The 12,422-nt window shown below is 39.0% G+C and overlaps 1 protein-coding gene across 2 annotated transcripts in view; it reads left to right on the top strand.

The window, feature by feature from the left end:
• The window catches only part of ADK (adenosine kinase), a 267,350-nt gene extending 256,203 nt beyond the window's left edge, over window positions 1–11,147 (top strand). Inside the window, exon 11 of one of the 2 annotated variants that reach the window (XM_039727315.1) lies at window positions 9,973–11,147. In XM_039727315.1, coding sequence (XP_039583249.1) covers window positions 9,973–10,097 — 125 coding nt within the window. In that variant the 3' untranslated portion in view covers window positions 10,098–11,147. The remainder of the gene's footprint in view (window positions 1–9,972) is intronic. The other variant, XM_039727316.1, reaches the window with a different exon arrangement.
• The last annotated feature ends 1,275 nt before the right edge of the window (window positions 11,148–12,422 follow it).

The raw sequence follows: 12,422 nt of genomic DNA, 5'->3' as shown, positions 1-12,422 counted from the left end.
ACTTAAAACCATAAAATAGATATCACTTAGAAAAAACATGAAATATTTCTGTTTTCTTTTTAATTCCCTACTTCTTTGTTTACCACTTTCTATTCCAAATTATTTCTTTGGAAAGAATACCCTCTTCTGTGCTGATATTACACATAAACCTGTTTGTGTTGTTCAAGTATAATTGTGATTATACTGTTTTCATTGTTTTAATTGCTACCCTTCTCTTGGTCTCTAACTGTTCCTCCTAATTTCATTACATATGTATTCTTATAATACAGTAATGTAAATATAGTAATTCACACTTTCACCTGTTCCATTTAAAGGCAATCTAGAAAAAGACATAGTAGAATAAAAGTAAGGCATAACAGAGTATACTTGCTGTCATTTCTTAAATAACATGTAGAAGCAAAATATCCACTTAAAAGGATCAGCGTGTGGAATTAAAAACCCTCAGAAGTTTCTAATTAGACTGAAGTGGGACTTGATTCCTTTAGCCTCTGTGTCTCTCTTCCTGTCAGTGACACCATCAGTGTTAAGGGAGCCTCAGTACACAGCAAGAGGATTAATATTTTGCAAAATTGGTTTTTAAAAGGCCTAATTTACCTTGCCATAAATTCAGTGACATTCTGGACAAGGTTTTATGAAAAATAAACGTCAAATAGGTTGTGTACACTTTAAAAAACAAACCTACTCTGTTAAAAATAGATTTTCAAAACCAATTACAAAGTTCCAATTTTTGCTGTAATAGCTATGGGACAATTACAAATTGACTTAACGCTTCAAAGCAAGTCATCACCGTTTAAAATACTTTGTCATGCCTACTATGCCTACCCTCATAACATTTCATTTTATGTTAATGTGTCATGTGTTAGAAAATCATGTAATGATAAGGAAAATGTTCATGTGGAAGGTTAGAAATTACTTTAATGAGTTACTATTACCTTGCTTGCAGACTGTTGGCAATATTTTTGTGTTATTTTAATGTATTCTGAATAGAGACAGAGGCACTCGTCAGATTGGATCATCAAGAACATTCCCCTGGGAATCAGGGCAGGATATAGTCCCTTAAGAAATGATGTGTCAGATTTAGCTGATGCTATATTCACAGGAGATAAAACACCACAGAATGAAATACAAAAACACACTGAAATATATTGTCTGTTTGACATCTAACATGCCTCAGTGGGTGCTAAGGGCATGGGCACAATGACCATAAGGACACTTCTCAGGCCATGGTGTTCACAAGCTGGGTCCTCTCTCACTTACAGCTCCTCAGTTATATAAACAGCATGGTAAAGTCTCCCAGAATTTGTTCACTTCCCCCACACTGCAATGGGCTCATACTTCAAGTGGGAAGATGGCAAGATTGCAGTAAAAAGGAATTAGAAGAAAAAAATGTGGTCCCAGTTAAAAGCAGAGGTAGTAGCAGTGCTTGTAGGTTGGTTTGACACTGATCCCTGACCCAGTGGAAAGGGACATTACTGTTATTGGTGATCAGTAAATTTTTGCTATCAATCCAGAACTGTAACAGATATTTAAAGAGGCAAAAGATATTAAGTGTCACTGTACTAAAATAGGAGCATTATGAATATAATGCTAGGGTAGGCTCTTTCAGCCCACAAAAGTCAGGAAATTCACAGGCTGCCTAGCTCCCATATTCCCTCTGCACTGGGTGTTGCTTTCTGATTCTCTTTACAAACTGCTGGCTTGGCTGTGTGGAAGCACACCTGCAAATAAAACTCTCCTGGGATTCGTGCATATGAATCTTGGCTATGAAGTTACATTTGTGCAACCTTTTTTGCACTTGAGTATACGTTAAAAACTGAGTAGAGGATAGGACATATTATTCAATTTTATTGCCCTTAGAAGTTCATTGTATCTATAGTAAGTTAGTGCAGTTCTCTTTCTTTTATTCCAAGCAGTAGATATAATAATTGGCTCCATTTAGTGTCAATACAACAGATCTGGTTTGAGGCTCAGAAACTTTCCACAGGTACTAATAAAAGAAAGCTTATTTTACTCTTCTGTCTCAAAAGTTTTTATGAATTTTAGATTTTGCAGAACACTTCTAGGGAATGCTTTTAGGAAAAACAAAGATAAATATATAAATATCAGCCTGGAAAGTATTTTTTTCAAATAGAGAAGATACTTGCAATGAAAATACCTGTTTCTGGTTTGGCACATGCAGTGCCTTGGATACTCCTTGTAAGCTTGGAGGGGGTTTTTTTAATTAAATGTTTTCCCCTGGAGGCTGCCGGAGACAAGCCTAAGGCAACCAGATCCTGATCCTAAAGGAAATTTCCCAAAGCTCATCATGTGGACTCAAAAATGAAAAATAGGACCAAACCATGAGAAGTTATAAGTGTGTTAGCATTTTCCTCTTTCACATTATTCTTGGAGCATATTATAGACTGAAATGGCTCTTTTCTTGGACAGTAAGATGCACTGGGGAATTTAATAGAGGCGATATGCAACAGGTTATAGAGTCCACTGAGGATGATTAATGTGGAAGGATGTCAGAGTATAAAATACTGCTTATATTTATAACAAAATATAACAAAGCTCCAGCTTTGAGCTATTCCCTCTCAGAAGGTGGACAGTATGCAGTCAAGGCACAGGGCAGTGATAGAAAATCTCACATCAATCTAAGTAGGCTTCACCTCAGGGTCTATTTTCTCAATCCATGGCACAGCCTTCAGGAACAAACCACCACAGAGCTGTATACACCATTCCTACTTGAATGAAAACATCAGAGAAATGACACTGCTGACTTTCCTTGGAGGGAGTCTCTGGTGGGCCTGGGCACGTACAGGCCCTGGGAACTGTGATGACACCTTGTTCTCTGAGCTGCAGTGAGCTGGCCCAGTAGAGCCAAACAGTGGCAATCACGTGCAATCAATGCAATGAAATTATTCAGCCTTGATTCCTAATGGAATAATAGGGATGTAATGAAGTTTTATATCTTTTTTTTTTATTGTCACATTTCTGCAGAAATCTTTCATTAACATTTTCCACATGTAGTGCTTTAAAGCTTTAGACACTGCGTTCTTTTTTTTGTTTTGTGTATTCAACACCTCCTCTCCATTCCAGGAAAAGGCTGCTAAACTGAAAACACTCCTTTCACTTATTCATAGTTGTCTAGTAAATGCAAAATTGTATTATTTGCATGTGTCCATAAATGACTGTATAACCTCAGACTGAAAAATATGTACACCCATCTGAGTGATCCTTACAGAAACTCAATGCATTGAAAATGTATCCATAAATAAGAAGAAAACAAGAGGGATAGGCGTAGCGATACCAATATCACTGCATTTCTTAAAACGTGCTTGGTTTAGTATTCATGCTGCTGATTATAAAATAAGAAGTTTCTTGTACAAAAGCAGTGAAATGCTTTTAGCACGTGACCATTTTATAAATAAAGTAAATATAGACTTCTGAAACATTTTAGTCGTGATCTCATGGTTTTGTCATTCTCTGGAAGTAAAAATATTGACATTTACCAAGCTGTTTGTTCCAGCTTTCTGGTCTCCTGCAGTTTATTTATATAACAACCTTATCGATGAGCCTCTTACTCAGCTCTCTAGGTTTAACTGAGTTGAGTCGATTTGCTACCACAGCTTCAAGTCGCTGTTACAGAACAAGCAAGACATCCTAATAAAGCTGTAAACGTGTTTACTCAAACATGGTATTGATTTTACTTGGAGAGGGAGAAGCTAGTGCTTAGCATGGTGTCAGGGAGGATGAATTTAACTGCAGTTTTTCATTGTCATCTGTCATGGTTGTGAAACACTAAGTGAAGCCACAAGAGGATAATTAGAATTGCCAGAAATTTAGCCCCTAAAATCAGTTAACCACTTGAGATTTTTGTAGTTTAATTAGTTTTTATTAAAACTTTCCTCCAGTGGAATAGTCAGGAAGGATTTTCTAATGTTCTTTCCAGTGAGGGATTTCAAGGTTGCCACTGGTTAGATATACATCTTAAATGACCACTTTTATGGAAGGGTTGGTAACCTTTTTTCTCTCAACTGTAATTAGCCTGGCACTAGAGTCCTGTATAAGCACAGAGCCATTTCATTTAAAGGAGAGAAAAAGACACATGTTTCTATGCATATACATTTGTAGTTAATAACAAATATATGCATGTATGGCATCATTTTTACAATAAATTTCGTGAGAGAAAGTGCTAAAGTGCTTAAAGGTTGAAAGAAATATAGAGTGTTTGAAGACGCTTACATTTAATTTGTCTTATATACTGTAAGTCTGATGTGTCAGACCACAGTGCCAAAAGACATGAAAACAGAAGCCAAATCCCACCCTTAATCACAAACGTTTCCATTTAGAATAGCCAACATTTGGTTTGATAGCAATGGGCAGGGCCTCTGGCTTACCACAGTTCTTGGCTGTAATATCCACCATCTGCCACAAAATTAAAAAAGGAGAAACCTCAGCATGTTGACGTACGGTCATTCAGTGACTGTATTGCAGAATGCACTGATGCCAACATCTTTTACAAAATCTAGGGTGGCTGGTTGTCTCTTGGCAGCAGCATTGCCAACCACCCCATTACTACTGACCAGGCTCATGCTACAACATTAGCCCTCTCCAACAGTGCTAAAAGACCTCAAAAAAGCCCCAATCATATCAGCCACAAGGCATTGACTGGGTAATGTTTCTTGAAAACTGCATCTTCCCACACTCCTGGCCTGGAAATCTAGTGGGATCACATAAAAATAGATAAGCGTCCCAGCAACTGTGATAAATTCTGTATATGAACAAGGGTGTGAAAAGGTGCTTGCAACTGTCCCCATGGGGAAATGACACCATTTTTAAAAGTGCAGTTCACAAATTAGGCTGTAGAAATTTTAAATACAAAAAAGAGGAGTCAGCTAATCCTGGTGAGGATCCTTTTTGTGGCTGGGACAATTTTGAAGGTGAATGGCCTGGCTAGCATAGGTCATATACTTCAGGGTTCATCTGGAAGCAGAATTGTCTGGGAACATCACATAGCAAAAAGGTTTTGAGGGGCTCTGACTCAGGGTCAGCCTGTAATTGTTTATAAGTTATGCATTTGATAATTGGATTTTTTCAGCTTTTCTCTCTTGCATTAAAAAAAAAAATTAATTTTGCCATGGGCATTTTATAAAGGTTGGGAGTGTGAGAGAAACTGCAGAAAGCCAAGTAGTGGGGAGCTGGGTGTCGGAGGCTATAAATGGATTTTCAGCCAGCATTAGTAATTAACAGTCATTAAAATTAATTTTCAAGTGTACAATTTGAAATGAAACATTTGGCTTCAATATGAGCTGTTTTAAAGTGTTGTTAAACCATTACTGGAGCAGACCAGAACTGTTTTAAATCTCCACTATCAGACTCCCACATTTCTGCCCAACTGCACTGGTTCTAAGTGTTCATTCAGAATTATCACTAACAGTCTGGAAATAAAACTTTCAAAGAAATCACTGATTTCAGTGAAATTGCCTCTGAAATATCTGTTTTGCTAGAAAATCAACTTGGCTCTCCTTTAATGATGTTTAAGTTCTACTCAACTCTAAGGAGTAACAAAGTGAATACAACACCTTTTGTATCAGTCAGTGGACTATCCTGCTGTGTCTTTTCAAACTTTACTGACACCCCCAAAGAGATTTCAGCTGGTCTCAGTTGGGTCTGGCACCACTTCTGGCACTTGCCTTACAGGACTTTCCATTTGGGGGGAGCACAAAAAGGAACAAAACAACTTCACTTTTCCATCCCTCATTCTATTTGTAGACCTAACAATTACAAACATTGTCTTTGAGATTATGTAGTAAGGAAGCTGGAGGTAATAAAGATTAACTCAATTATTTCAGGCACACTTTTCAAAGCAAAGTGATTCCAGAGTCACTTTTTTTCTCCTGAGCAGAAAAGAAATAATTAAGGGCCAAAAACAGCTATTGGTGTGTTATAATCCCTTCTGTCATCTGAGAATGCAAATACATTTTGTTCCACTCCAAGGTTTAAAGCAACTTTTGAAACAAAGTTGTCTTTTTTCTAGGAAGATAAGTGTGATGAATTGGACCCAGTTCCAAAGAAGTTCTCACCATTAGTGGGTGCGAGCTGGTTACTTGGCTATCCATGCCTGTGAAGGGCAAAAGGCATCCCAGTCTACTCTGAAAGCTTACCAAGATGGCTCATTACATCAAGGTGGCTTGCTAGACATCCTGCCACTGCATTTTCCCTTCTTCCACAAACAGTTGGCATGTTAGATAACAGGGCAGGAGGCAGACAGGAAAGCCTCAAGCTCGTGTGATGAGAGTGATGCACAAAGCTTGCAGCAGCATCCACAGCTCCAGCAGTGCAGAAATGCTGCTGCACAACAGCTGCAGCTAGAACATGGTAAACAATATTGCCTGAAGTTGTTTTGGTAAAATATTGAAGTGAGGCTGTCTGGTGTAGCCAAAGTCTACTACTGCTTTCTGCACTCTGTTCAGACCACAAAGGAATGAAGTAGATGCTGAGCTACGTTAGTATGTGCTGGGATGATGTAGGTGTGTGATCCCAGGCTTGTGATACAGGATCAGAGTTCAATCCTGTCCTTTTGGTCTCTGAAGTGGTAGGAGTGTGAAGTCTAAAGCCATGTTCACTTATCTTCTTGCATTTCCAATCATGGCACCTTAAGAGATTACAGCCTTCAACTGCTTCTCATCTTCCCTCTGCCGCCCTGCTAGCTGGTTGGGTTGTTTGAGTGCTCACTAACCCACTTCAGTTTCAATCAGCTGTGTTAGCAAAGATCCCCTGCTCAACAGCTACTGTTTAAACTGATCTGGCTCCTTTTGACAGGGTATCAGGTTATACCAGCAGCAAAGCAGCATGGTGAAAAACAGATGGGGGAGTAACTTCTTCAGCTGGAACTCAGATCTGAATCGATGCCTTGAGAGTATGACTCATGGGGTTTTTGCATCACTGTGCCTTATACACTGGGGGAGGCAAACTCTGAATTATATTCTGACCATGTTGCTTTTTACTGCATTAACTAAAAAGAACATTCTGTAGCTAAGGCAGCCAACCTGATAGAGCTCTTTGCTTCTCTGCTCAAACAACACTGCTTTCTGGTGTTCCCTCGGGGTCTGCTTTGCCAACTGCCTAGTCTTACTATGTGATGTAGTTCTGTTTGTGATATGTGTGTTTGTATTGTCATTCGATGCAGTATTGTGTCAGATACTGCTATTTCCATTTCATCTATGAAACACATACCTTTTAAGAGAAACTCAGCAGACAAGAGAATGGTTTGAGGGCAAACTCCCCAATGCAGTTTCTACATATGTCATATATGACAGCTGTACTTAATGTCATTTCTGCAACACTCTTAAATCACAGAGATCTCTCATTTCTATCCCCAATTAGAACAAGATGTTTTTTCACCTGACTCTGCTTTCACTTAGATCAAAATAAATAAGAAGTAGCTTCACTGAAGACAAAAGACTCATACTAACCTGAAACTACAATGAACCTGGGAGGTGATGACAGTGTCAGTCTAGTTGGTATTGAAAAGTAATTCATGTTTTATAGTCCTTTGTTCTGTGGATTTTCTCATCTTCATGTATGTTTGATGCCTTGATCATAAACGTAGAGGGTAGTTGTTCTTTCTTGTATAAACCTCTCTCTCTGAATTCATGCTCTGCACAAAACCTAGCCCCATGTTTGCCTTTGGAGACCTGCCCAGTGCATCTTCATACTTACTGAGTCAGAAATGGACTGTCTTAACAGCCTCATTTTACATATGGTTACAACTTTCTCTCAAGTTTTAACCACCCAGAAGCACACTGGCAAGCTCCTGCCTCCCAGGCAGTTTAAATTTAATGATTGACACCCTCCACATATCCAAGAAAGTTTCTCCTAAGAATGCATGTTAATTTAATGGAGAGCAGACCATTTTCATCTTGTTATTCAGAAACGATCTGATTTCTGCCAGGCATGCTGTTTGAATTTCTCAACTGTTACCCAACTATTGCAGCTGGACCATCCTGCCACAGTTGTGTTGTCTGTCATCCCTGACTGCCATCAGTGATAGTACTCACAGCACAATTTCTTCCTGTTTCAGATTCTTTTCTTTGTATATTGATAACTCTTGTCTTTTCTGCTTGTGCTTATGCACTTACCTTTTGTTGGTGAATGAGTCATTTTTTTCCCAGCTAGTGTCAGTCAATATCTGTGAAATTCCAGCCAATACATAGTTCTCTATAAAAGTATTGATGTCAGAAACATATGAGTTTTCTCCTTTTTTAAGTAATCTGCTTACTCTCTATAGCCTCCCTGTTCCAATGAAAAGTGTTTGATTTATACATTTTGCAGTTTCAAACTCTTCTCCAATTTGGTGCAGTTTAGAGAAAACTGTATCAGTTAGGCTTCTTTTCACTATCCCAGTCATGACCAAGAAGCCAAGATAGATATTGGTAATTGATGGAAACAGGTATATTAATCTAACCTTATTTTTCTTGTTTCACATGATATTTAATCTCCAAAGAGAAGACGTCATTGCATAGGATGAAATATTTTTATTATCTTCAGAGATTATGCTGTAGCATATCACAAAATGAAATATTTAGAAGCAGAGCACAGGTTAAGTGACAGCATCACAGTACGATGTGGAACCTTTTCCCAATTGTAAACCAGATGAACAGAGAAAGTGAATATGAAAGCAAGCTAGCAAAACATATCAGCTTAGAATCAAAATTTGTAATATGTCAAAAGTTGGTACTTACGAGTTTTACATAGTACTTAGCAGAGACATGGTTTCAAGACTACATTTGTACTGTCAAGGCACAAAGCCTGAGCATGACAGAAACTTGAAATGGTGGATGAAATCTTTAAAAAGAACATCTTTCAGCTTGCTAGAATTCTGATTTTCTTGGGCAAGTCTCACTTTCCTTCTGTGATTGGACAAGGAAGAGAGATGCATCTGAAACATATTAAAAACAGGATAAAAGTGAATAAAATATTATCTCTAGAATGAGTGGAGTTTTAAATTATAAGATACTAAGTTTACTTCTCACATCTTGAAAGCCTCTTCCAAATTTAAAATACATATTTCACCTCTGCCATAAGTTCTGTCATGCTTTTGATCACAATAGCTTCAGCCAAGACAAAATGCTTCAGAAACGAGGGACTCAATCCATAAAATTTCTGCTGCTGCTTGTACTAAACTTCTCCAAGTGCCTTTTTAGGACTGCCTACCTCTGTTCATTTAGGAGGTGCTCAGGTTTTCAAAGCACTCAGCTCCCAGTGATTGTTGAGTTTCCAGGCTGTGCAGGCTGTGGCAGCTGAAGCCACGGTTGTGTGCCCTGATTCTGAGAGGCACCTGGCTCTCTGCAAAGTTTGCTGTTCAGGGGTGTATCTGCACATGCTCAGGGGTACCTACTGTTGCTGAAGTTTTAGATTAGTTTTAGATTAAATGTCCATTATCAAAGGCAACAGATATCATCTAACTTTCTTCATCAGATAAAAATGTTTCACCTTCTTTGCACTGTGAGAACCTGTAACTCTGAATATAATGTTTCTCTATTACGTGTTTTCTCTTTTTTGGAGAAATGCTTGCACACAGTTGTGTTGGGGCTGTAGCTGTAGCCAGTAAGAGCAGAAGGAACTCTCTTCAGCAGGGAAAACTTCTTCTTTGTTTTTAAAATATTCTTTGAGAAATCAGGGGTTATCTCTATAAAGAAGAGAGCAGGAATTCTGCTAAAATAATTCTGAGAACACTAATAATGATCAGTCTTGATAATCTTTAATTTACTGGAAGCTACCAAATGGAGACTTCATGAAGAAATAGCAGCACCACCACTCCAGCCCTGCAGTTCATTCAAGAGCAGTTCTCAATTGAAACTGGCCAGGCTGCAGGGGCACATACAGGCCAGTAGCTCAGTGCTTTGCCCTGTAACAAACTGATACACTCAAAAAACTAATGTGACCATTTTCTTCCTTCTCTTTCTCTCCCGCTGTGTCCCATAGGCTTTCTGTCCCAGCTCGTCTACGACCGGCCGGTGACTGAGTGCATCCGGGCTGGACATTACGCAGCCAGCATCATTATCAAGCGCTCAGGCTGCACCTTCCCAGAGAAGCCTGACTTCCACTGATAGTGGTGAATTGGAGGGATCAAGAGTAACTTCTGTGTTGCCATGGGATTGCTGCCTAAATTTTTCCTCCTTCTCTTTCCTTACCTTTCCAGTACCTGCATCAACGCTTCTGTACTTCTGTTCATTGTATTCTAAACAAAATGTATATTTCTATGGTGTTTTCCATTTCATACATCTACCACGTCTCAGTAGTCTTAACTTTTGGGAACAGTGCTAAGTGAAGCTTATTATCTCATCCATCAGGAAAAAGTGTTCTATTTACACAGTTTCCAACAAGTCCCATTTAAATGACACTGCTGATTAACACCATTAAAATACTTCTGTTGAATTATCTAGTTTATATCCAGCTGTGGCCAAATCCTATTCAACTTATGTGAAATCAACAGACCTGACTTTATTCATAACTTAACCTTATAAACAGGGAGTTGTTCTATCTATCTAATAGAGTCAGACCTGTGTAAAGAGTGGTGGTAACGTCCCAATAATTTCCATACATATTGGTGTGTACAAGATCTGGCCATCAGATAGTCCAGCTTCCATGAAAGTACATCACTGTTTTGTCAGTAATTTAAAGACCTGATCAACAGTTGTGATATCTTGCATTCAGCCATCTTGCACTGATGGCAGTAGCTTTGGGTCTGGCCACTTTTATCTCTCAGTACATCTCTAGGTCTATAGGTACAGTCACTTTTATCTGTCAGGTGAGCTAGCAGATAGGTACTTTCAGTGATTTCAGGGCAGATGCATGAGTTGGTGATGAAAATAAACATACAGATAGGTCCTATCTCCTCCATGTGTGTTTTCTAGAGGCTGCATTAAGGTACACATAATGAAAATGAGGTACAGAAATATTTATGCAGGATATATTGACAGGACATGCCAAATGGAATCTCTGAAACGCACATTTTTAAACTTTTAATTTACTTTGGATAATTAAGCAATATGGTGGATTTTGTTTGTATTTACAGTATTCAAAAAGGTGATCTGACACTGCATTCATTACTTTGCTATGTAATTTGATACTGATAAATAAAAAATTGTCATACAGTATCTCCTGGTTTTGTTGTGGTATGTGTCTGTCTTTTTTCTGTGTATCCTGTTGAAATGGGAACAAGACATGGGTGCTTAACCCACAGTGCCTGCTAAATCTCAATGTTTTATACATGACTTTCAGTGTCCAGGTGGGTGTTCATGGGTGATCTCAGCAGTAAGGAAGAGAAGGAACATCAAATTTGTGTTTGTACCACAGAAGAGATGAAAAATTAAAGGCTGATATTCACCATAGAATGTTAAGTCAGTGCAGGGTTCACACTTTACTGCCCAGGATGGAACAAAGGACACACAGAGATTGAATGCTGTTATTGCTGTTTATCTATTGCAAAGAGCATGGGGAGGAATCAAGGCTGAGATTCCAATTCCCTTGTTGGTCACCGTCCTGTCTGACACATTGGACAACAGGCTCTGTCATCTTGGAGATCACCTGGTGTGGGATTCCTGCAAGTGCATCAACCAGCGACTTCTGCAGCTGCTCACGGGTGCGTGGAACTGCGGCACCGGGCACGGCGCGGTGAGTCCCTCCCTTCTGCAGGGCCTCTGGCTCACACTGGCTACCTGAGAAAGGCTCCATGCACAGCCCTTGTCTCTCTGCCAACGGGTACAGCTCTGTGCAAGTAAGACTGCTCTGGTTTCATCATAGTGCCACCCTCAAAAGAGCTTCAGGCTGTACATTTCTCATGTTCTAGCATAGGTGAGAGGAAGAGAAATTGATATGTTGGAGTGAAAATAGAATGGCAAACAAAACTAAACGTTTGCAATGTGCATGGTCTTCAGGCTTTATGGATTGATTAGAAGAATGTGATTTTTTTTTTACATCTCATAGTTAATTTCTAATTTCTTAACTTGATGTATCCATGTGATATGTTTTAATCAAGAAAAACTGACAGGCTGAAGATGGATGTGTTGCAGTCCCTGCTTTTAATATATGGTCACATATGCCACACCACTCTTACTGCATGAATTTGCCTGTCAGTAAGGAAAACCCCAATGGTTTGATGGTTGAATTTGCTGTTCCTCTTGCTTTACGTCCATGACACTTTCCATTCCTTTTGAAACAACTTTACCAATGTCCTGGCCTGATAATTATGGCTGATTTAAGATGAATATAAATATGTAAACGTTGCTTATTTTACCAAAGAAACTACAAGACACTTGTATACTGTGAAAAGGAGGATATGTAAAGGCAAGTAGTCATAACATTGTGGAGACTCTTTCTCCTTTCCTTCCTTCCTTCCTTCCTGCCTTCCTGCCTTCCTGCCTTCCCCTTCC

Source organism: Passer montanus, unplaced genomic scaffold, assembly GCF_014805655.1.
Source record: "Passer montanus isolate IOZ18808 unplaced genomic scaffold, ASM1480565v1 scaffold61, whole genome shotgun sequence".
NCBI classification, from domain to species: Eukaryota; Metazoa; Chordata; class Aves; order Passeriformes; family Passeridae; genus Passer; species Passer montanus.
Note: the sequence above shows the minus strand (reverse complement) of the source record. Positions and strands in the feature narration are given on the sequence as shown.